Genomic DNA, 24,384 nt, shown 5'->3' with positions numbered 1-24,384 from the left:
ATATAAGAGAAGTGTGCGAGTGTGTGAGAGAGAAAGAAAGCTCGCAAGAGAGTGTAAGTATTTCATAAAAATACATACAGGCTATGTCTGACTCCATCCGTTGAGTTGCCAGCCAAAGCTTCCAGCTCCACAGTGTCCAACAAAAGTGGCTGTGGTGATGGATCCATCTGGGGACAGAGTAGGAACAGCTGAACAAGAACAATATAAAAATAGAATAGATAAAAAATATGAAAACATATACAGCTCAGTGTTACACATATCCATTTTCTAGTTGCTGAAACTTTTGTAGCGAAAAAAGCTTCTTGACTGCCTGTCAGTCAGCTGAGACTTGCCTTTCCCTATCAACGTTGATCGCAGCAAGGATATACAGTAGGCACTGAGGATAGTTGTGAGGAGATGGCAGCTGATGAGGTGGAGGGATGTGTGGAGGTGGCAGCAGTGGCAGGTTGGCTCTATAGTAGCCTCTGGAGGATCTCGCCTCCATGTTGACCTGAATGGCATGTCGGCCCTCTGGATAGTGCAAATGTACCTCTGGAAGCGTGAGATTGTTATCTGAATCAGTCCTGATTCCTATGGCACTCATGCAGCTACATACCCAGCATACCCCAGTGCATTCTCAGCCACCCACTGAAATGTCTGAGTCTTGGAGATTCTGAACTGTAGCTGATGTGTGTCTGTTTATCTCTCACTCAACTAAGAATGGGTTAAACTCTCAGACACTTTCATTGTGGTTTGTATAGCATTGTACCATTTTAAAGCTAACAACTGACAGCGTTACTATATGTAGTTACTGTACACATCACATGTACAGTAATGTAAACCCACATTCTTATATTCACTGCTAGCAAAGTGAACCAAAACTTTAGATCGCAGCAAAAAATAAATTATTCAAATCAGCATTTGACAAGTTTGACAAGATGTGCTGGTAATGACACAACAATAGAAAAATGAGTAACTTTCGATTTATTTACCTTGAAAAATGCAGAGATGACCGCTTGTCAAGATTTTTTTGATTGGTGAGAAATGAAGAGGATGGTCTCCTCTGATTGGTTAAAAATGAACAGCCGATTTTTTTTTTTTGGAATTGGTAAGAAATGCAGAAAATAGAGAAGAGGCCTCCTTAGTTAAAAAATTGATGGAGGGATTTATTTGATTGGTAAGAAATGGAGAGCATTGAAGTTTGGAGGTGGACGAACGTGGGTTTATAGTCTACCTCAGTATACATGGATGTATGCATGTTTTTGGTGGTATATGTTATGTAAGTGTAAGTATGTGTATGTATGCATATATGGGGACATATATTTGTGTTTGTATGTATCTGCCTTACAAATATGTTTTTCGGCCCATACATGCTATTTGTTTCAGATCATGTATACCTTCTTCTGAAACTAAAATGCAAGAAAAGATATTCGAGCCAGCCAGGAGTCGAACCTAGAATCTTCTGATCCGTAGTCAGACGCGTTATCCATTGCGCCACTGGCCCGACATACCATATGCAGCCTACATGGGGCTACTTAAAGGGCCACTCCGGTGATTGATCATGGCAAATTGTCGTGTATTCAATGTTGTAAAAATATCACGGCGTATTGTCTCCCGATAATTATTGAACACTACCACAGAGTGGTGAACAAATGTCGGCCACCAAACTGTCGAAAGAGATTGTAAAACCCTCAATTAAAAAAGGATTTTTGATTTACCGTTAAGATACTAAACAAAAACTTACGTACAAACCCAAGCCCGTCCGGCCTCAAAATCTTCAATAAACATAGCCAAATCTGGCAACCCAGCACAGGCTACGTCTGTAGGCGTGCCTTGTGATTGGAGTTGACAGGTCTGTAGATATCAAGTTTTTCGTACTGCATTTTATAGTTTGTCTCGTAGTTAAACGGATACAGCATTATGTTACGAGCTTTGGATAGTTCCTCGTTGTTCTAAATAACATGTTGTGTTATCATACGTATTTTACAGTGTAATGAAATAGTACATACTCGGTGTTATCTAATTCTGTAATTGTGGGAGGCTTTGAACCGAACGTGGCAACCCCGAAGCAAAACAGGAAGTGTGCGCAGGCGGGAATTTCGTTATATATTATGCACTCAAGTGTTACCAAAGATACAGCGGGTGTGACTTTGCGTTTTCACGGACTAGTTAGCCAGTTTGCTGAATGTAATTGAATGTCCAATATCAAATTAAGTTAAACGGTCGACAATCAGAGGTAACTTTCAAATTTAACATTGAGCTACAGTAGCAACTGTTGGCACACAGCTTAGATTTCTTCCTGTGTGTGTTTACCATCTGCTTGTGTGCGTCAACAGGTTGATCATGAGGGCTGAAATGGATAAAATCGTCACACTGTCGGATGGAGACAATCCCGCTGAACTTCAGAAGTACCTGTCCTCCCTTTCAAATGACCAGGTAATGCTAAATTAATTAGTCAACTTGTCTAACCACATATATCCAGTCGGATGGCTCATGAAACACTTCTCTCTCTGATATCTGCTTCTAGCTAATCACTGTGATCACCAATGGCGCACTGAAGGGAAAGAAGGTCGGTAGCATGATTAAAGGCATATTCAAAGGTAAGTACACAGTGTCGTCTGCTGTTAGTGATGTTACAGATCATGATAAAGATATCACTAGTCAGAGTTGTTAAAAAATGTAAATGACCTGCATTGGTTTTAATGTCACACAGGGTGTTTTGTACAGTAAAAGTGTGTGCTCTTTTTTAGGCTCTCCACCCACTTCCAATGAAGGGTCAAACCGTAGACTTCTCGTTTATGAACACTGCATCCCACTGTGTGAGTCTGGGGACCTTCAGACTGAGGTGGCAGCTGATATCATTGGACTGCTGATGCTGGAGGTAAATTGAATAAGCCTGGTTATGATACCAGAGTATCACTCGGAGTGGCTTCTGTCAATAATAATGACTCCTCTGTGAAAGGGCAGCAGCAACAAGAAATGACATGTAAAAGGCAAAATATTGTGTTGTAACTTGCAGGCTTGTGGTTGTGCTAGGCTTCAAAAGTATAGGTCTTTGAATGAGAAATTAAAGATAATTATCTGTCACTGCTAAGGGCTGCTTTGAGCTCTCTCTCTCTTGGGTGTTAGGATATGAGACATGGGTTGTTATGTCATCAACACAATACTAAAATATATGTAAATGTATACGTTATTATGGCACTAGTAGTAGTAGTCCATAGGCACTTGTGTTGGGAGACAGAAGGGTCATCGGTCAAGTCTCCGTCTGGACCAAATATGGAGTGTGGACTGGTAGCTGGAGAGGTGCCAGTTTACCTCCTTGGCACTGTCAAGGTGCCTTTTAAGTAAGGCACTGAACCCCAAATTGCTCAGGGCGCCTGTATATTATGCATGTATAGGTCCTTTTAGTGCATGTGTGTATTCCCCCTTGGGTATTGATAAAATATGACTTTATCCTATTAGAACAACATTGTTTAAGTACATGCACTAATTCATCAGGGCTGTTGTCAAATCAGTTTTAGCATTTTATGAATTGTCTTAACATATTGTGTCCTCTTGTGATATGTCCAGTATGGCACAAACACATCTGTCTAATTACCATTTTGTCTCTTATATGTTATACACAGACTCATACACTACCCGGACCCTGTCTTGCAAAACTGGCGTCTGTTTTTGTTGAGGCCATTAAGGTGGGAAAAATGGGCAGTGGGAAATCCCTAGAGCTGTTTCCTACTGTGCTTACTGCCCTTTCAGCCTGTGAAGCCTTGTCCTATGGAAAAGGTGAGTGCAGATTACTAGCCTTGGTACCTTTTAAGCATCTTACTTAGTGGTATAATCTTCAAGGTGCACATTTTAAAATATGGTGAATCTCTGTCTCTTGTGGTTGCCTGGGATTTTATCATTACTTTAGGTGAACTCAGTGGCGAGGAATACAAGAAACAGCTGATCAACAGCCTCTGCTCAAGCAGGTGAGGACATCGACACTCCCCTTACTGAGAGGAGATATTTCAGCCCAAACCATTTCATATGGGTCTTTAACAAACAGCAGTAGTAGTCATAGGATGTTTGTATTTATTTTCACGCAGATGGGACCCACAGTGTGTCATCCACCTGACCACCATGTTCAGGTAACACCTTTGACGATCAGACCATCACATTCTCAGACACTGTGCAGTCTCCTACAGAATGATATGTTTATTGTCTTTTTTGCTGTTGTAATGTTTTATAAAGATATAACAATGTTTTATTTGCTATTGTTTCTTGTGCTGCCTCTCGGGGCATATAGCATTAGTCAGCAGTTTTTTTGTGTGTCTGCCTTATTGTAGGGACGTGCCCTTATCATCAGAGGAGCTGCAGTTTTTGGTGGAGAAAGTCCTGAGGATGTTCACCAAGCTGGATCTGCAGGAGATCCCACCACTGGTTTATCAGCTGCTGCTCTTATCTGCAAAAGTGTGTTTGTGTGTTTCAAAAATAACAGCAACAGGTAGCCTTATCATGTCTTCCTCATTGTTTAATGATCTAAGTATCTGCCCTGCACTATGTCTGTTAGGGTTGTAAGAAACAGGTCCTGGATGGAATCATCAGTTATTTTAAGGAGCAAGACGTACGCCAGGAAGAGGAGGAGAAACACGGAGAGTGAGTGCCTCATACTCTGCAAGTGGAATAAACTGTATTCCCTCTAAATGATTCTGCTCGCTTTCCATTTACTGATTGTTGTTTTTCACTGTTTCTTCTTCTCAGGAGCCTGGATCTAGAGGTTCAGTCAATTCCACAGGACCAGCTGAGGCATGTGGAGGGAACTGCTATCCTCCACATAGTCTTTGCTATACGACTCGACCACGAACTCGGGAGAGAATTCCTCAAAAGCTTTAAGGTTATATATAGCTGTCTGTTACTGAAGTTATTTCTGATCGCTTGATTACATTTGTAATGTATGCCGTAAATCTTTAATTGCATCTCTGCAGACATCTTATGGGGACCTGTGCCCGTTCAGTGTTGCCTTGTTGCTCTCAGTGGCACGCATCCAGCGCTATGAGGAGCAGGTGAGAAATCTATACCATGACTCATTTGAGTCTTTTTTATCTTTTCTGTTTATTTATGTATTTTTTCTCCTTTCCTTGGATTGGTCAGGTGTTTGACCTTTTGAAGGGGGCAATTGTCAAGAGCTTCAAGGATGAGCAGCTGCAGCAGGGGTCAAAGTTCCTGCAGGACCTCCTGCCTGGGCACTGTAGCGTGGCTCAGATGATACTGGACACAGTCAAGAACAGGTCAGAGCATCAAAACAGTCCACCTCGGCATATCTTGATATGACTTTCTTGGCCCAAATTATAACAGTATGTGATATTATCTGTGGTGGCCAAGATACACTACTTTATCATCTCACATCTGTCATGAACACAGTATCTGTAGTTAATATTCTTAAAACGAATTCAACATTTCTGCCTGTGCAGTGTGTTTGGTTGGGATCATGTGACCCAGGGGCTGGTGCAGCTGGGCTTCTGCCTCATGGATGCGTTTGGACCCAAACCTGGACCATTTGGCAAGACCACAGAAGGGTCTGCAACCGTAGCCCGGACCCCGACTCAGCAGGCATGTAAGCTTGGAGGACAGGTGCTCTTGCAGGGCTTTAAGGTAACAGTTATTTTTTGTAAATTACCCAAAACTGACTACACGATTATATTGTATTTTCTCACTGGAGGAGGGTGTGTGTTTCCTCAGATACACGAGCCTATCAGAGGCGAGATACTGGAGCAGGTCTTGAATCGATTGGTCACGAAAACAGCCTCACCTGTCAGTCATTACTTAGGTAATGCAACTTTTAGATATAAGTTCCAGCTGTCAGTCGTACACCAATATCCAGTAAGTCTTTAACCTTTCTCCTTTCTATTGTTTTGTTTCTGTATCAGACCTTTTCTCCGACATTGTGGTCTCTGCTCCCATGATCCTCCTGGAGTCATCTTCCAAGGTGACAGAGACATTCGACCACCTGTCATACCTGCCCTTGGCCACTGTTCAGGGTCTACTAAAAGCTGTCCAGGTAGCCACACACACACACACACACACACACACACACACACACACACACACACACACTGTAGAGGTTTCTGTTGTTTAATCATTTTCTCTTTTTAATCAGCCCCTGCTAAAAGTCAGTATGTCCTTGAAAGATGCGTTGATTCTAGTCCTCCGCAAGGCCATGTTCTCCAGGTGTGTACTGCTTTGCTTTTAATCAGATGACGTTCATCAGTACAGTTAATGAATCATGCTTTGGTAAACACGTGATAGCTTAACATTAATTAAAAAGAGAGGCTGTGTAGCACCTCCACTAAAGGTAATTTCTCACGCTGTTCTCCCCACATACGACTCTACCAGCCAGCTGGACGGCAGAAAGTCTGCAGTGACTGGCTTCCTGTTGCTGCTGAAGAACTTCAAAGTGTTGGGCAGCTTGGCCTCGAGCCAGTGTAGCCAGGCAATCTCCTCCAGCCAGGTACAGTTGGTCTTTTTCCATAGATGCATGTGCGACAAGGGTGCTTGAAAGCATTTCCAGCTGTGACAATATGTGCACTTTTAAACATGGCCTGTTGTATAATGACTGTCTGAATAGATCCAAGTGGACGTTCACTCTCGCTACAACTCCGCTGCCAACGAAGCGTTCTGTCTGGAGATCCTCAGCAGCCTGCGTCGCTGCCTCGGCCAGCAGGCTGACGTGCGCCTCATGCTCTATGAGGTTAGAGTTCTCATTTCTATGCCATGTTCATTAGGTGCTTTCAATTTTGCTACATGCTCTTACAATTACTTTATAGCCTGATGAGTTTAACTTTTCCACCGTTAGCACCTTGCATGCATATCTTTCAGCTTCAGAAAAAATCCTAAAAGAAATTCTTCAACATATAAATTCTCTCCCATTTCAGGGTTTCTATGATGTTCTCCGTCGCAACTCTCAACTTGCAAGCTCCATCATGCAGACCCTCTTCTCCCAGGTATGTGTATTATGTGCGTGTTATGTATATGTATATGTATAATGACACCATGCGGTCTTGTCTATAACATGGAGAGCTGGATGTCATGTCTTGATGTGTATCCTTAGCTGAAGCGGTACTACGAGCCTGAGCAGGACCTCCTGCCCCCGGTGAAACTTGAACCATGCATCACAGCGCACGGAGACCAAATCTACCTCCAGGAGCCACTGGTACTCTGTCTGCTCTGTATCATCTTTGTGACTGTGTTTTTACAGTGTGAATATCTTACTATAAATAGCGTTTGTTCCATTTCAGGCCCATCTGGTGAGCTGTACTGTACACTGCCTGCTGTGGCTGCAGAACATGCGTCGATCAGCCAACACTGGCGACAGCGATGACGAGGAGGAAGAGGAGGAGGAGGGGTACCAGTCGGAACTACAGACGATCCTAGAAAGCATGACGAGACGCATGATCAAGAGTGAACTGGAGGACTTTGAACTGGTATGCATTCAACACAAACGGTTAATTAAAGTAGTGTGGTTAAAGAAAATGTCAGAATCCTTTTGACATGTGCATAAAGAAGCAAATAAGCATCACTCCCTTTTGGCACTGAAAGCATTAATAAGCCATGTCCGTGTGTCAATCAGGACAAGTCAGCTGAGTTCTCCACGGGATCCAGTGTTGGGACGAAGAATAATATCTATGCTTTGCTGGTGATGGGAGTGTATGAGGTCCTTATGGAGTACAACTTCATCCAAGCCAACTACAGGTACCAACCACGTTTCTGTGTGTGGTTTTGACGTTGTGAGCATCAGTGTTAAAGTGTTTTTTGTTTTTTTAATGTGTGTTCTTGCCTCTGTGTGTTGCAGTAAAAGCAGCTTTGAGGAGCTCATAGAGCTTTTCAACCGCTACCACAAGCTGTCCGAGATCCTGAGGGAGAAATCAGGAAAGGGTCGAACGCCATCAAGCAAGAGCCCGCGCAGTTTACTCTCTCTGGGCTTTGTGTCAACCCTCCTCACAGCGCTCTTCAGGTAATGATCTGATGGCTATGTTTACATGCATTACTGTTACCAGAGTGTCTTCAGGTCCTTAACAAGTCTTAAAATGTCTTAAATTAAATGTTATAAATATTAGGCCTTACAGGTTATTAAGAAGTCTTAGTTTTTAAATTGTGAGCTCTAAATTGCCCCAAACATTTTATCTAATTTCATTTGTCTGTCTTTTAAAGTCGTTCTTTAAACCTGCCACTTAACCTTATACTTTACTTTATAGGTACACAAACATGTGGCAAAATGTAGATTAAACTAACTCACTCTAATAACCGTAATACTACATAAAACGTGCCTCTGCACAGTACCACATACTTCCCTTCATACTTATCTGCAATGCTTGAATACGGAAAAAATCCTTTGTCCAAAAATCAGTCTTAAATTTGGTTAGATATTGAATTGAAAAGGTCCTAAAAAGCCTTAAATTTAAATGTCCTACCTACGTGCCTATTTATAACTACTTTATTAAACAGTGAATGCACACATTTTAGTTCTTTTTCTTACATGTCTTGACTGGATTGTACACGTTGTACAGCATTTATCAAATTGACAGTGACAAGTAGGAAGAGAACTCAAAGAGCTAAAAGTTAAAAACACTATGTGAATAACGTGCATTGAATCAAGAGTAGCATTGGCAACACCAAAACATGGAAAATAAATTCTAAAATGAAACACTATTGGATTGTTTGCTGGAAATGTAATACATTGGACAAATGTAACAAAAACTGCATTTCTTCTTTTGTGTGTTTTAGAGACAGTACTCAGAGCAGGGAGGAGGCTCTCTCAGTGCTTCGCTCAAGTGGAGAGTTCATGCGCTACGCGGTAAATGTGGCTGTACACAAGATCCAGCAGCTGGAGGAAACTGGACACACAGATGGCCCAGATGGACAGAATACAGACAGAACTTTCCGCTTCCTCTGTGACATGACGAGGTCAGATTCCCTTGGCCTAAATAACAGCATTTAGTTAGACAGTCTTCATGGGTTTGTTCTCTGTGACATTGTTTGACCAACAACAGATCTGTCTTTGCAAATTCCAGCGTGCTGATGTGGCGTTACACCAACATCCCCAGTGTCGTGGAGGATGCGGGGAAGAAGGAGAAGCGCTCCAGCCTGTCCTTGTTGTGTTTGGAAGGTCTGCTCAGGATCTTCACAGCCTGCCAGCGGCGCTATCCAGACAAGATGGCCCAGCTCCTCTCCACCATGGGTTAGACACGCACAGCAAAAGCAGTGAATTTTAAGTTTTACACCCGAATGGTACACAGCAAGTCATCACATTTTGTGTTTGTTGCAGACATCTCAGAGGACGATGCGGAGCCAGACAATGGCAACGTGACAGAGATGAACTACTTTTACATCCGACAGTTTCAGGTGCATCTATACAGAATTAGACTTGATTATTCTCTTCTTATTTTAAAGATTAAAATCCAAACATTAACTTTCTTTCCATCACATCTCAGCAGCGACACTAAAATCTAATTTTCTTTGCCCGTCAACAGAGGGCGCTGTTCACACAGTTAAGTGGAAGTGAGGACGAATTCAACAGCAAAGAGGCTCAGCTGCTGGTCAGCATCCTGAGTGTGCTCTCACGCCAGCTAAAGCCCTCCTCCCAGCAGGTAGGTGTCTTCTTTAAGTGCACTGCATACAACAAAGTCCATAGCACCTGTTCCACTAACACATGTCTACATCTACAGTTTGTTCAGATGATCACGTGGACTGTGAAAATCTGCAAGGAGACCAGTTTTGGTGAGTGATAATGGTTTACTTTATCTTTCCGTCCATGTTAGATACAGTAATGTGTCTTCTGAGGTATGATTACTTCTCTCTTTTAGAGGACTCTGCTTTCTCCAAGGGCCTCCTCTCTCTTCTCCTCAACCTGCACGTTCTCTATAAGAGTCCTGTAAGCCTGCTGCTGGAACTCTGCCAAGACATCCACAGCCAGCTGGGAGATATCGACCAGGTACACACAATCATACTTTCTGGTATTATACATCTGTCCTTGGACCCTCACAGCCGATAAGGAAAAACTCCCAGAAAAACCCTTTAATGGTATCTTAGTCATGGTTACCATGCCACTTTTTCTAGTCATTTTTCAATCTGCCTTTTCTTTCTGTACGGTCAGGACGTGGAGGTGGAAAAGCAGTCTCACTTCGCCATCATCAACATGAAGACTGCGACCACAGGAGCAGTGAGTGTTGAGTCTTATACCCGGAAGCTTCCGATTTGCCGTGGCATCAATATCTCAGAATCTGTTTGCACAGCGTGCCCACCATCTTCATCATTTTAATCTCTCCCTGCCCCAGCTGCTGGTCCTGTCTCAGGTTGACAGAGTGCTGGACGAAGTGGATTGGCTCATTGCCAGGAAGAAGAGCCAGACGGCCTCTGATAAATCGGGTTCCGGTAAGACGCCTTTTACACTGATGCTCGGTTGGATTAATGGTTGGAGTTGAGCGGGGACAAGGGGAGGAGATGCATCTCTGTCAGGGAACGGCACTAAAACTTGTGTGATGTTACGATCCTGATGTCTAGGTGAGGCGACCCAGACTGCAGGCCAGCAGGATCCGATAGAGAAAGCGGTGACGCTGCAGCTCGGGACTCTACTGACAGCATTAAACGAGCTGGTCCAGACGGCCCTGCTGCCCGGCACCTGTACCATCACACTGCTGAGAGAACTGAGTCGCACGTACACCATCCTCACCACCCTGGTTAAATATGTGCGCATCTGTCCGCTCTGTGATCTCAGTATGAATGTAGAGTGAAATTTGTCTAATGTGACATTAATGACTTTTCTCCCTGTCGTTTTAGTACATTCAGGTGTGTTCTAGCCAGCACGGGGCACTGCCAGCACGCTTTGAGAAGCTGGTGAGTCTGAGCTGTTGGTTGTCTGTTCGAATCTTCTCGTACGTCTGATGTCACGCTAATCAAATGCTTTCTGTGCAGGTCAAACTGTCGGGCTCCCACCTGACACCACAGTGCTACTCTTTCATCACATACGCACAGGTAAAGCTCATTATTGTTGTGCAATTTGAGTTTTTTCGTTAAGGTTTACAGCAACTTCGGCCTCAAGAAGGAGTGGTGCTTGTTTTTCATAACAATGTGTTTTTTTTTATTAGAGTGGAGAATATGGTGGTGGAGATGACAAGAAGAAAAAGAAAAGGACTGAAGTGAACACTGCTGCGTCTGTAAGGACATTTATCAAACATGTATAGCTACACCTGTACAACAAAAAAACTTCCAAGGTTTAAACTGATCTGATTTTGAGGATTGTTCATCTCAGTCTGATCTGTCTTTCCTCTTGGCAGGCAAAACTTCTGCGTGACACAAAAACCATCCCTAATGTGATCTTCAGTATTGAGCAGTATGAGAAATACCTTATCACACTCTCAAAGAAATCAAAGGTAAGTGTGAATTGGATTGTTTGAGATAGCTGTCAGAGTAACAGAACACACGAACGAGCCAAACACAGGAAGTTCCTTGTGCACTGTTAGTGCTGTTATCAGTTAGGCCACTCATACAGTGTTTCACTCACTCAACACCCACATGTATGTTTGATCAGGTAAACCTGATGCAGTACATGAAGCTGAGCACTTCAAGAGATTTCCGCATCAACGCTGCTTCTCTGGACGCAGCCCTGCAGGAGCAGGACGGCAGTCAGGAGGTCAGTGCAATCTCATGTTCCCGCCTGTTTTGAAAGCATCTGTTCTGCTTTAAACTGCCTTTAACATTTACTTCCCCCAAACACCCCACAGTCCAGCCTCTGCTGGGTGAGATCTCAGTGTCTGTTTCTCCTTACATTCCTTCCAGGCCACAGAGTCACAGGATGCAGAGGAGACACAAGAGCCCAAACAGAAGAAGAAAAAACAGTGAGCTGCTCCTCTGTTTGATACACATGTCTCCAGATTCCTCGCAGATCTTGAACTCGACCAGCTGCTGAACAGCCTCCTGGCAGTGTTGTGTTTGAACCGCTGTTCTGAATAACAGCGGCTTGGCCCACAGAGTGCTATTTCACTTTGTTCAGAGAGCCTTTGGTGATGTCGATGATTTGGTACATGTCCAAGGCCTCACCTGTGGAAAGTTTGCACACATTGTTTAACACTCTGGCTGTCTTCCTATAGTTTATATCTTTTAAAATAAAAATGTATTTTGTTTATAACATGCACGTATCAACATGGTGTAGCTGTTCTTTTTGACCAACATTATTTAAAGATTTGTCAAGGATTCATTTGACTTCATCGGGATGAATGAGTTGCTTTAAGAATGTGTTCTTTGTTTGAAGACAGTATGGTTATAATTACACATAGTAGTACTTAGGATGGCCCAGCTTTATCAGTCCTTAGCTACTCAAAGGGAAGAGCTGGATCTATGGTTTTCAGTACACCTTCAGCCTAGCTTTGTGTCAAGTGCTGTTTTGTTGTAAAATAAATATTATCTTCTGTCTTACTGTGTTTATTTAAACAGTTTTTTTTAAGTATCATGCATTAAATTTTACTTTGCCTGGCAGATATTGGGTGTAAGAATGTGGTGTTTCATGTTTGTGTGCACAAATTTGTAATTCACTCTCCTAAATCTATAACTACATTTTATAGTACGCTCCCTTTCACTCTTTTCTGGCCAGGTAACAGCAGTGTAATGTAAACTGAGAGGTCACTGACAGTGTGAAATGGCATCTTTGCTTTGATATAGTTTGATTTTGGACTGAGGTAGAAGAATATACTTAATGAATTCATATTTAAGGTACCCTCAAAGTAACACGATGGGGGAAAAAATACTTCTTTAACTGCAGGGATCTGACCAGTAATGTACCTTTTTTATGCACATTGTTTATGTCACACACCACTCACCAGGTGGTAGGCCGTATCTTCTTTCCAGACCTGTGGGGTTGGAGGGGGTCACACAGTCCATGTTCACCTCTTTCCTCAGACACAGGTCAATGTCAACTGCACTGAAGAAAGCCACCGACTGGGGAAGGTCCTGCATGCCTAACGCATGTGCAAACATACTCCTGCAGGAGACACGAGCACACAGTTAGAAAAGCTGTTGAGTATATTGCCCGTTCTCTTGTGGATATTCTGACAGGGAAGGACGAACACTAAGCTACGAGCAGACCTCGTGAGCAGGTTTGTGATCTGAAGTGCCAGCGCTGCTCGGTAGCGGTCCTCACTGCAGACAAGGTACCGCACCTCATCGTGGATGCTGATGCAGAAACGGCCGTTGATGTCATACTCCTCAAAGAGCCACTTCATGGCCACCAGCATCAGATGAAGGTAGTCCACTGCAGAGCTCTGAACCACCCAGTTCACTCTGCTTGTTATAAACTGAAAAAGAAATATGGCACCATGATTATCAGCAGTAACGATGTACCTAATCCAGTCAGGTTCTTGAGCAATGGATTATTTAGGGGAAAACAGCCATTTTTGTGCTAATAATTTCTTCTTGAAAACAGTTTATCATCAGATTTTAGGACTTAATGACATTTGGCTATGAACAGTAAAATAATAAAAAGGCAGTAAACATCTCTTACAGTGAATCTCTAAAATTATACTGATGAAAAAAGTTTTTTGGCTGCTCATACAAGTTGAACTCCACCATGTCAATTTAATTGGTCTGTCCCACTGAACAGCACTTACCTCATCCTTAACTGCCGTGGGCTCCAGCGCTCTGCTAATCCTGCAGCCTAGAACAGGAGTGGCCGGCTTGGCTGAATGAGCAATACTCTCCAGCTTGTTGAACATGTCCGACTCTGTACCTCCAAGCCACAAGCGTTTGTCGACCATATCCCACTTCTTCCGCCGGGAGCTGAAGGGTATAAGGAACACGGAAGGAGACAGAAGGACATGAAGGAGCAGATTGACTTGGAGGTCATGGGGGAATATGTTGTGACACTAAAAGGCTCCTGACAAGTGGCTGTAGATGTTTGTTTGATGTGTTCCTTACTCCCTCACCTCTGTGACGCCAGTCTAGTGATCCTCCGCAACTCCTGCAGGGTGACACTTCCATTTTCCTCCTTCGCCACGTCTATACCCAGTTCACTGACAAGCCACTCACCCTCCTCTGACAACTGGTATCTAAAAACAACATAAGAACAAACATGAAGCACCAGAGCTTAACTTAACCACCTAACTACTAAACACAACCACTGAACTTGTTGGGTGTACCTGCGTATGCCCTTTGTTAGGGCGTACATCTGCTTGGCCTTACTGGCAGCTTCTGCCTGACTGAGGCGGTGATTGAACTGCATTAGCAGCCTCTCAGCAAAGGGTTGTCCCGCACCATAAATGCGTCCATAGTTGAACACTTTGGCATGCTCTCGGCTGATGCCCACAGTGTCAGCGGTGCGGCTGTGCAGGTCAGTGCCCTGACTCTTCTTTCCCTGAAGGGTCATCCAGCCAAATGCTGTACAACCTGCAGAGACATAAGATACACAGTTAGCATCAGGTGCTGTTTGTTCAGACTATCAACAGATTTTTAAAAAAATTGGGTTCCTAATAAAAAAAATTGGGAATTTCTTAAACTAAATTGTTGATACAAGCAGAGTGTTTTTCGTGAGATGTTTGGCAGTGGAACGTCGTCCAACTGTCTGTGTAGGTGTGTAGACGGAACGGCAGGCTATTTGTTCCCAATGTCAAATATGACCTACAAAAAAAATCTACTGAGAAGTCTTGAAATTTGAGTCTGGAAAAGTATGAAATTTAGAAATGGAAACTGTGTAGGAACCCTGAGAGATGTACTGCCTTCTACAACTGTAAACTATAGAAGAACTATGCAAGATTTCAAAGGGACAAATCTCACCGTGCATGCCAGCAAAGTGAGCCTCTCCAAGCACGGCAGCAATCCACAACTCCTGAGAGTCTACATCTGCTCCAACCAGGTGATATCCAGGTGGTACCTGCACCATGGCCTTCAGCTCACTGCCTACCCGATCCCGCTGTGGACACAAGAAGCAACATGTCTCTCCTGGCTGGTAACTGTGATTCAGTTCAAACTGGCAGCTGATCTGTGTTTTATTTTGTCTGCTCTGCTTCTCCTTACCCGTGCATTACTGGCAGTCAGCCACGTTGGCTCCACAGCCCTACGCGTTACCGTTCCAGCGGTGATGACCTGAGGTAATATGGCACCATACTGGCCCTCATCATCGAAATCTTTGTGTCTTTAGGAGACAGAAAGGTTGTTATAAACAGCGATAACTTTTCTCCACGTTGAATAAATACAGGATAGCTATTGATGTACCAGACAAACCTGCTGACAACACGAGGAAGCTCTCCCCTTCGTAGCCACAGCACCATCTGAGAGCTATAAAGACACAATAAAATCCAGTATTCACCATCTTTATGATGAAAAGATGAATAACTTTACGGTGGAAACAGGTACCTTATACGTTTATGGGCATTCCTCCAGAACGACATCATTTTGTTGATCTCCAGAGCTCGTGTGGCATTGGTGGCACCATGTCCTGCCCTGAGAGTACCGTCCTCCATCTTGGACAGGAAGTCTTTTGAAAAGGGACTGCCGACATTGTTGTGATTGCCATCCTGAAATACACATACTCAGTGAGACGATGAAAGTAATTCAGTGTGCCAAAGCTAGTTATTCAGGTTAACAGTGAGACTTCACCTTATGAGGTAACTTGAAAAACCAGCACCCTGGGATATCTACATCATTGTAGGGGCCGTTTCCATGGTGATAATGGCAGTGACTCCCATCTGGGACACTATGTGGATCTTGAGACTGTAGTTGACACAGAATGCAACAAAATCACAACAAATCACAATAACTAATGTTCAACTTCAGCACAGTGCAACAAAAAACACACGTAGAATAAAAACCACAATACACTGCGTTCGACCAGATGGTGCTGTTTCATATTAACTAGGCTATAAAAAGAGTTGCTCATGATACAGAGTCATTCCACACCTGTTAGTATTAACAACCATTTCACTCACCATGTTTTTCTTCCTCTTTCCATTGTTTGTCATTTTGACTCCATTTTCCTCCGTCAGACTCTCCAGGGAACCGAACTCCTCCACCTTGATGTGAGGTTGAGAAACAAAACTACGTCATGATATATATGTTGTCATTCCAGAGCTCCCGGGCCTGATCAGTGAGCCAAAGCAGCACTGAACAAACACCAACACTTGGGGCCAGATGTTTAAACAATGCACACACACAAAAAGCATGCGTACACAGTTCCTGCACATAAATTGGCATTTATAAAAGAAAAATGTGCGGTGAAAATATGTGCACCTCACACATACTTCAGACCAGGCGTGCGCACAGTTTCTGCTGAGATAGCTGCGGGTGAAATGATAAGGAGGAAACTAAATATAAGATTGAGCTGAGTTTTCTGAAACATTCTCAGGCAAACCATCGCCTTTATAAATGTGGAAAAAAGAATGCTGTTCCTGTTCGTCTACCACAATATATTTATAGGTAATCACCTTAATTACTTTACTGTTCTATGATTATGAGGTATGATCTCTTTCACATGATTTATAAACAGTGAGATTTATGGATGCCTTCTTGTAAACACTACAAGAATGAGGTACATTACATTCTGAGCGTATGCACCTTTTCCCACACTGCGCTGTCTGTCCACATGAGATCATCTGAAGGGCTGTAGTCCAAATATTTTGGCTGCTCTTTGCTGTTCTGCTCACAGTACTCTCTGTAAACACGCTCAATAGCTCTGTGGGACAAAACAAATGCTTAAACAAATACACACTATGCTGTGAAAATATAACATTAAATAATAAATAGGTTGTGTCTTGGTGATGTAAGCACAGTGTATAAGTACCTGTGTGGGCACACGGGCCCTGTACTCTCCTCCTCAGACACCAGGTTATCCCTGCGTCCAGGTACCAGGTAGCCCCACCCATGTTTCTCTGAGTAATGCAGGGGGAAACCATCCCACGTCAGACCCATCAGCTTAGGAGTCACCCTCATCTGCAGACTGATGAGGTTGGCTCCAGGTGACCAGCTGTCCTCTTCAGACATCTTCTCACACAGCTTACGATACCAGCTAAAGGACACAGTAAGAAGGGAGACGGACTGACTCACTCTTTCAGTGGAAACCGAAAGACAATGATTATCAATTGGTTCTGTGGTGCTGGGGAGCGACCTTACCCCGGATGTCCAGGCAGATGTTGCCTTCTCTTTGGAAGATGACTCACTGTTTCCATCAGCTTCTCCACAGCAAGCCTGCTGGGGCAAGGGCCTGCCATCTCCTCCTCAGAGGGTGGACCTGGGTCTAATATCACAACAACTCAACTGAATCATCTCTTCTGTTTTATTTGACCCTACTTACATTGTTGTTATAATATATATAACGTCTGCTTTATAAATGTGGCCAAGGATCTGAGCTTATACCTTCTTCCCAGTCTGGGAGAGGAGTAGCAGCTTGTGTTTCTGCTGCTTTTTTGGACTGCTTCTTCTTGCTGGCTGCTACTTTCTTCAGCTTGTACTCCTGCACATCCCACTCAAGATCCCAAAGCCAGGGGTCTTCTTTGTATCTTAAATAAAAGTTTGGAGTTATTTAACTAAAGTTAAATAAAGTTAAATAATGTGCTACATTCAGAAACATGGTGGGTGCTCTGCTCACCTGTCATCCTGCAGCAGCTGGCAGGCATCGTCCGCTAGAGTCATCAGAGACTTCTTCATCTCTCTCTGGAGCTCTTCGTAAATGTCCTGAGAGTCCTCCAGGTAACGCCCCCAGTTTTGATTGACAGGAAGGTAGCTCACACCCATCTCCAGCATCCCTGCAAACGTCACTGGATGAGGGCACCTTATAAAAAGATAAGCAGCGTTGTGGATATGCAGCGTTGTGGATAAAGCAGTATCATATTCTTTACTAGAAATTCAATATGTACAGAAGTTAACAGAAAATTTCTGTGGGTTGGGTTTTACTGACCTCTCCATGAAGAGGGGAAGCTGTTCTGTGAAGATTTGATGTGTGGCCGCGACATCCATGGCGCAATACTGCATTAACTCCTGCAGAGGTCAGCAAAGCCATTTATTTGTCTGTACTTCCTGATGAGTGCAAGTCATTTACTCTCATATACTGTAATATAAATGATATAGGCCTGTTATTACTGACAGTGTGACACATGATCTGTCATGGATGTCTGACCTGGAAGTTGTTCCTGACATCCGTCATGCTGCCCTTCACAAACGTCTCTCTGGCCTCTTTCTGCAGTGGCGGTCCTCCCACATACAGAGCATGGACATCAGCCAGGTTATTAATGCTGCTAATATTAACCCAGTCCCAGGAGCCAACCTGTGCACAAAAACATCATGTCAAATTGAGTTTTAGTAATGACAACAGCCAAGCAACTATCCTAACCAAAAGATTCTGACACTCAACAAAAGAAAAGCGGTTATGTTATCACAAAAAATGCATGTTGTGGCTGAAATATGGTGAATAAAAACACACGAACCAATGGACCCTCCTTTTTCTGCCCAGCTTTTTTAATGTGTGCCTTGACCTCCTGAAGACCTCTCTTTTTACCCAGCTTATTGGCCATCCACAGTGTGCGCTGGAACCCGGTCAGCCCAGAAATGGCCATGTGAAGGCTCATGGTGTCCATGAAGCGAACCTTAGAACCCTTTACAAAATAGTGTACTGTACGTGAAAGTAATAGACAGGCAGGTATATGCTTCTTGGCACATAAAGATGCAAAACAAAAAGAAGAAAAAAGAGAGTGCTAGAGATAAGAGATAAGAAACAAGGACAAAACACAACGTTCTCTGAATACTAACCTTTAGTAAGTATTGCTCCTTGATGTAAGATCGGTCAAAACTGACATTATGGCCGACTATGAGCCTCTCCTTCCACTGACCCCTTGGTGGGCGAGCAGAGTTCACAGGTGTCTCCAAGGGAATGAGGTCAGCTAGGGTCAGCTGGTTTGACCACGAGTACCGCTCTTCAATCAGACGCTTACTGCACCAAGAGTACCTGGCAAGTGAAAAATTTATCAATAACCAACACCACAATGAAACTAATCAGTCCACCCAATAAACAGTTTAATGCCATTCAGAGCATTTCTCCATTTTTCACAGTCTTTACAAGTATTGCGTCTTCCTCACCAGTTAGTTGGAGACACAGCAACAGCCAGTGTGGGACACTGTCCCTCTGTCATGCACACCTCCACATCAAACACCAGTGCCGACTCCTCTGGAAAATCAACCCGCTGACTCTCCCCATTGGGCCCATAGCGTGTCCAGCCAACCTCCCAGCTCCACTCCTGTGGCATGGGAGGAAGCTCAGCCAGGTGCAGCTTGGTCGCAGCCTCAAGGTAAGGAAGACTCTGCGTTTTTGCCAAGACACGAAAGTGCTCATCAATATTTTCGCCATACATTTTGGGGAGCTTCAGCTCCACTTCTGGCAACAGTGAAGTCTCCTTCCCCCACAGCTTATGTTTCTGCAGGTGCCTAATGCTGCGCTTCACATCATCCTCTCTGTACTGTGGTTCCAGCCCCCGAAAAATCTGGTCATGGAGGTTCCTGGACAGCATCTGGATGTTAAGGGGGTTCAGGCGGGTCTCTGTGGAGTCCTCGCCCTGCAGGGAGTGAGGCTTGGTGGAGTAGAGGGAGCGCTGACACCTCCATTGTAGAGAGGTGAGAGTCCTCTGCAGAGGACAGCGCAACACATGCAGCATCACCTCATGAGGACTTCACACCAGAGCTGGAAGACATTGAGACAACATCAGTTTTATGACATCATACAGCTCAACCCCAGTTGGTCTCTCATATAATGTAATGAGAGGCACAAACTGGGTCTCTATGGCAATATATATCTAGGTACGAGTGATTCTACATACAGATAATAATGTTTGATTTTATATTATGATGTCTGATGGTGCACACACTGCTTTGTTGTTCAATAGCTGTGCAATTGTTCAATGGTTGTCCAATTTCTTGGTTACAGATTACAGCTACAGATATTCACTCAAAAAAAGTTAGTGTTAACGTCACTCAAAAAGTTATCACTTAACTTTAACATGAACGCTAGACATATTTAAAACAACGGCTGGATAAATGTTAGCTAACGTTAGCTTAACCCACAGTAGCATAGTAGCAGTACCCTGCTAACGTTATGTTTACTAGCCCATACTCAAAGGGGGCTGATGCTAGTTTGTGAGCAACCAATCTAAATAATAACTAGCTAATTCTTCGCTCGCTAAGTTTGTTAACCTATGCTGTCGCTAAGAGCAAAAAAGACACCTCACCCGGTCTGTGTTATGAGATTTAACGTTGAAGTAATCGACCAAAATATATTTAAAACCGCTCCACAACAAATTATGTTGTTAAGCTAGCATGTTGACTCTCGGTTAAACCTAACCGAGACGAAGCGTTAGCGACCCCAGGCGGTCTGGATGACTGCGTCCGGTTTGTCCCAATACAAACAAACGACGGAATGAATACCACGGTGGACTCGCTACGGCTTTGTAGAAAAGGCAGAAGTGACTTACTCATAACTCTTGAAACAAAATAGTCCTCATATAATCAATATACAGCCATGTTGTGATATCATAAAATATGATAATGCACTTTCAACATCACGTCTCGGCCGCGTGGCCTAATGGATAAGGCGTCTGACTTCGGATCAGAAGATTGCAGGTTCGAGTCCTGCCGCGGTCGCTCTTTTGATTGACCATGTTCTGCTGCATTATTTCCTTCATTAAGCAAACATGTAGTTAAATCATGCACATGTAACTCACCTCACTGCAACGCGGGAAAAAAGCATTTTTATAGTTGTAAATTGGGGAATAAAATTTAACGTTACCTTTAAATAATTTTAATCTCAGCTCTCAGATGAGGATGTGACCGAGTCGGGCTTATTTCACTGCAACACCTGGCTTATTCCAGCCCTATAATACAGCTACGCTTTCATCAAACGGTATCTCGCTTTGCTTTACACATATGCCACCATGAAACCAATGGGTGTCCTCTGTCTGTCTGTAAATGTATTGTGTTTGTCTGTATAGTATCAGCTAGGATGGTAGTGATGATTTAATGCTGCTGTTTTGTCGTTGCATGTCAGACGATGGCGGATGACACGGAGGATGTTGAGCTGGACTTTGCAGCTGACGAGCAGGAGAGGGCGCGGAGAAGCGCTGTCATTAGGTGCACTGCAGGAAATGTTTGTTATGATGTAAACTCATTTGTCCTGCACTGATTATTTTTCCTTTATTATTATAAAATCAAAAGGGAAATAGGCTGTTTGGGAGATTGTTTACAGCTTGTTATAATTAGTGTCATTGAAATCACATGAAAACAAATGTCAATAATTTAATTGGACATGTTAGTCTTTTCTAGACAGGCTATGTGGTTGTTTTCCAGTCAGCCTATAGCCTATGCAAAATGATTTTAAGATTTGTTGTACAACAACTTTGTCTCAATGGTGCATTTTCCTACCCTCTATAATGCTGTGCCTTTGATTTCAGACACCCTCTTGCCTCCTTTTTCCACCTGTTCTTCCGGGTGGTTGCCATTGTTGCCTATTTGCTCTGTGACTGGATCAGCGAGAACTTTGCATCATGTTTTGTCCTGATCATCACTCTGCTCTCCTTTGACTTCTGGTCTGTCAAGGTGAGAGGTCAACTAGGTCAGCTGCTAATACCTTCTACTTTGCCTCTCTTTTGATTACTTACATTTGTCCTGTGTTTCAGAATGTTACTGGCAGGCTGTTGGTGGGCCTGCGCTGGTGGAATCAGATCGACGAGGATGGAAAGAGCCTCTGGGTGTTTGAGGCCAAAAAAGTAAGACATTGGGAGCCATTTTGAGTGTGGAGGAGCATTTTAGGGGGTGTTAAACATTGAGGTATTGCTGTGTGTGCAGAGATGTGGACTCAGGTTACATGACTTAGACTCGAGTCAGACTTGAGTCACAAATCTGATTACTTTAGACTCAATTTAACACAATCAAAAAAGACTAACAGCATGACTTGGACTGAAATACCATTGACTCATGACTTAAGTTGGACTTGCTTGAGTTTTCAAGAAGTGTCTTCAGTTCAGAACTAAGGAAGCCTCTTGGATGAGAGGCGAAACGTCTTCAAGAAACTCAAGCAAGTCCAGTTGCCTACGATACAGCACTTATGATTACCATGACCTGGATGACTGAGAAGGTTCACCAACATGCAATTAATTTCCCTTCATTTCCTGAATCAACTAACAATAACGCGACTCATTCCCAGCAAGTCGACGCTCAATTCCCCAAATCCACTTTGTTTGAACCAAACCAAAAGCAACTAATCAAGTTTAAGGAGAGAACCATGAAGAACTAATGTTATGTTACTGAACACCAGTTGGACAAAATGATACAAAAGACAAATTGCAGTGTGCAAAACAGTCAGGTCGAAAATTATAAACAGAATTATAAACAGAGACACATCAACTTCCAATTTTGTTCGACATTTGAAGTTGCACAAAGAACTGGGAAAAGTTTAGGTTAATATTAACATAGTAGAGTGCCCCAGATGTTTTTCTGGAGGCCAGCGCAAAAGTTAGCATTGCCCTGGTTTTGTCGTAAAAAAGCCTATGGGATTTATCCATTGGATTTAGGATTATTGCATAAAATAAGCTCTGTGGCAAACAAAGAATCATAGCTCAGGGAAATAATTCCCTCAAATGAACACCATTTTCCCGATGATTGAAGCCCACTAGAAATCGCCAGAGGTAAAAAGCTAACGTTAGGCTAAATGAACTACACTTCGCATGACCTAACATCACCACCATAACAAGACGGTAAAACTGTGTTCGGACTACAATGACATTCTGTAGTTTCATTTACCCACTTGTTAGCAACCACTTTTTTTAAGACACATAGAAGCTTCAAAGTTCATGAGTGGGCTATTTTATGTTGTAAGACAAAACATAGAAGTCTCTTAAGCTTGTGTTGACCACAGACCTTATTTCAGACATCCAACCAAAAACTCATTTAAACAATCCATTGACTTCAAGATGAGGGAACCATGAGTGGTAAAATGTGAACTCATTTCTGGGTTTTAGGACTCGTTCCTGGGGCACTCTGTTAGCAGGCTAATGTGGGTGCTATGAGCTAAATGTGGTACTGGTTAATAGTGCTATATTAAAGTACAATGACAGCACAGTTTTTGGGACAAGATTAGTTGTACTTGTTTTAACAAATACACACAAATTTTTTAAAGCATTCGAGATTCTTGTAAATTTAAAATGGCATCTTGGTGAAGGACTCGAAACTCAAAGTTTAGGAGACTTGAGACTTGCTTGTGATTGGCAGAACAATGACTTGGTCTCCCCTCTGTCCTCTGCTATGTGTGCGCAGGCCTCACGGGGCAATAACATCGGGACAGAGGCAGAGGCGAGAATATTTTGGCTGGGTCTCATCATCTGTCCTCTCATATGGACATTCTTCTTCTTCACCTCCCTCTTCTCCCTGAAGATTAAATGGCTGGTGAGACACATGTTGCTGGTGTGCATGCTCTATGTGTATATACGCCATAGAGGCACATAACATAATGTCCCTCTTAAATGCATCATCTGTCTGTCTTCCCCAGTCACTTGTTGTAGCTAGTATTTCCCTCCAAGTGGCTAATCTCTATGGTTACCTCCGCTGCAAGGCAGTGGGCGAGGAAGGCCAGCCTGCAGACACCCGCTCTTTCACGGGACAGCACCTCCTGCAGCGTGTGAGTGACTGACTGCAGCATGTAGCATGTACAGATGTCCTGTTAACTTCTCAGCGTTCATTAAAATTGAACATAAACTCACTAATAATTTATCCTCTTGCAGCCAGACATCATCTTTGGAATACTATGAAGATTACCTCCTCCTGCACAGCCACTCTGCTGTGCATGTGTGTGTGTCTTTGTGTGTGTGTGAGCGAGAGAGAGAAAGAAAGAGGGAGATAGATGAGGGCTGCCTCCTCTCCAAAGTTCCCACAAACTGCATCTACTTGAATGGCTGTGTGCCTTGTGCATGCCTTATGCTGCTGACTGTTCACTTCACATGTTGCCCATGGATCAGTCTGGCTACTATGTCAATAAAAAAATGAGTGCATTTTACATTTTTCCTACTCTATTTTTTTTTAACACCACATATCTGCAAATTCATTGAAAGAAGCAGCTAGTTTTTAAGCCAGATTTCTACATTGTGATATTCTTGTTTTTTGTCTTGCTTTCAGTGAAAACACAGGGCTAAATTTGATGCAAGGGCCCCTAAACTAACATGAGCGCACATTACAAAAATAAGGGAGTATGAAGTGAAGTGATTAAATGGCACACCCTGTCTCCAATATTTGATTAAAACAGTTCAACTATACCTTCAAAAGTTTCAACTGGAAATACTAATTGCACCTCAGATACTGTGTTAAGCGTTAATTATACGTGAACAAAGACATGGACATTAAAGTTGGGCATGTAAGACA

The 24,384-nt window shown here is 43.2% G+C and overlaps 3 protein-coding genes and 2 non-coding genes across 6 annotated transcripts; 3 read left to right on the top strand and 2 right to left on the bottom strand.

The window, feature by feature from the left end:
* Positions 1-1,410: 1,410 nt before the first annotated feature.
* Positions 1,411-1,483, bottom strand: trnar-acg (transfer RNA arginine (anticodon ACG)). Its single transcript has one exon. It is a non-coding gene; the product is annotated as a tRNA-Arg (tRNA).
* Positions 1,484-2,076: 593 nt separating this feature from the next.
* fanci (FA complementation group I) lies at positions 2,077-11,929 on the top strand. The gene is made up of 38 exons (XM_050073021.1): positions 2,077-2,215; positions 2,316-2,415; positions 2,507-2,579; positions 2,730-2,860; positions 3,606-3,759; positions 3,890-3,947; positions 4,065-4,106; positions 4,305-4,428; positions 4,529-4,614; positions 4,720-4,852; positions 4,944-5,021; positions 5,110-5,246; positions 5,430-5,610; positions 5,698-5,785; positions 5,886-6,016; positions 6,116-6,186; positions 6,352-6,466; positions 6,584-6,706; positions 6,891-6,959; positions 7,067-7,168; positions 7,254-7,439; positions 7,586-7,707; positions 7,808-7,969; positions 8,740-8,919; positions 9,027-9,193; positions 9,281-9,357; positions 9,486-9,602; positions 9,681-9,732; positions 9,819-9,946; positions 10,109-10,174; positions 10,290-10,386; positions 10,516-10,700; positions 10,792-10,848; positions 10,927-10,986; positions 11,100-11,168; positions 11,289-11,384; positions 11,543-11,644; positions 11,791-11,929. Exons 2-38 carry the CDS (start codon positions 2,323-2,325, stop codon positions 11,851-11,853), a joined length of 3,975 nt encoding a protein of 1,324 aa, XP_049928978.1. The 5' UTR covers positions 2,077-2,215; positions 2,316-2,322; the 3' UTR covers positions 11,854-11,929.
* polg (polymerase (DNA directed), gamma) lies at positions 11,912-20,326 on the bottom strand. Its single transcript, XM_050073022.1, has 23 exons — positions 20,208-20,326; positions 19,066-19,663; positions 18,739-18,934; positions 18,417-18,584; positions 18,110-18,256; positions 17,891-17,970; positions 17,582-17,764; positions 17,350-17,492; positions 17,107-17,230; positions 16,778-17,002; positions 16,552-16,669; positions 15,927-16,010; positions 15,598-15,711; positions 15,355-15,515; positions 15,223-15,276; positions 15,016-15,133; positions 14,776-14,911; positions 14,142-14,388; positions 13,929-14,051; positions 13,614-13,782; positions 13,093-13,301; positions 12,828-12,988; positions 11,912-12,051 (listed from the first exon to the last, which is right to left on the bottom strand). The coding sequence occupies exons 2-23, from the start codon at positions 19,635-19,637 to the stop codon at positions 11,987-11,989; spliced, it is 3,597 nt and encodes a 1,198-aa protein (XP_049928979.1). The 5' UTR covers positions 19,638-19,663; positions 20,208-20,326; the 3' UTR covers positions 11,912-11,986.
* LOC126407804 (Golgi apparatus membrane protein TVP23 homolog A-like) lies at positions 19,638-24,377 on the top strand. 2 transcript variants are annotated; one of them, XM_050073023.1, is made up of 7 exons: positions 19,638-19,779; positions 21,023-21,105; positions 21,426-21,570; positions 21,651-21,740; positions 23,287-23,415; positions 23,519-23,647; positions 23,751-24,377. In XM_050073023.1, the coding sequence occupies exons 2-7, from the start codon at positions 21,026-21,028 to the stop codon at positions 23,775-23,777; spliced, it is 600 nt and encodes a 199-aa protein (XP_049928980.1). In that variant the 5' UTR covers positions 19,638-19,779; positions 21,023-21,025; the 3' UTR covers positions 23,778-24,377. The 2 variants fall into 2 exon arrangements, with proteins under 2 accessions (XP_049928980.1, XP_049928981.1); XM_050073024.1 differs by lacking the exon at positions 19,638-19,779 and adding an exon at positions 20,786-20,878.
* trnar-ucg (transfer RNA arginine (anticodon UCG)) lies at positions 20,547-20,619 on the top strand. Its single transcript has one exon. It is a non-coding gene; the product is annotated as a tRNA-Arg (tRNA).
* Positions 24,378-24,384: the final 7 nt, after the last annotated feature.

This window comes from Epinephelus moara, chromosome 20, assembly GCF_006386435.1.
Source record: "Epinephelus moara isolate mb chromosome 20, YSFRI_EMoa_1.0, whole genome shotgun sequence".
Lineage (NCBI taxonomy): Eukaryota > Metazoa > Chordata > Actinopteri > Perciformes > Serranidae > Epinephelus > Epinephelus moara.
Note: the sequence above shows the minus strand (reverse complement) of the source record. Positions and strands in the feature narration are given on the sequence as shown.

Coding starts and splice junctions, on each gene's coding strand:
- fanci (XM_050073021.1), top strand. CDS start 2,323: ATGAGGGCTGAAATGGATAAAATCGTCACACTGTCGGATGGAGACAAT. Junction 2,580..2,729: donor GATTAAAGGCATATTCAAAG/GTAAGTACACAG, acceptor GCTCTTTTTTAG/GCTCTCCACCCACTTCCAAT. Junction 7,970..8,739: donor CTCCTCACAGCGCTCTTCAG/GTAATGATCTGA, acceptor TGTGTGTTTTAG/AGACAGTACTCAGAGCAGGG.
- LOC126407804 (XM_050073023.1), top strand. CDS start 21,026: ATGGCGGATGACACGGAGGATGTTGAGCTGGACTTTGCAGCTGACGAG. Junction 21,741..23,286: donor GGGTGTTTGAGGCCAAAAAA/GTAAGACATTGG, acceptor ATGTGTGCGCAG/GCCTCACGGGGCAATAACAT. Junction 23,648..23,750: donor GACAGCACCTCCTGCAGCGT/GTGAGTGACTGA, acceptor ATCCTCTTGCAG/CCAGACATCATCTTTGGAAT.
- polg (XM_050073022.1), bottom strand. CDS start 19,637: ATGCTGCATGTGTTGCGCTGTCCTCTGCAGAGGACTCTCACCTCTCTA. Junction 18,585..18,738: donor AGGAGCAATACTTACTAAAG/GTTAGTATTCAG, acceptor TATTTTGTAAAG/GGTTCTAAGGTTCGCTTCAT. Junction 15,277..15,354: donor AATGCCCATAAACGTATAAG/GTACCTGTTTCC, acceptor GTGTCTTTATAG/CTCTCAGATGGTGCTGTGGC.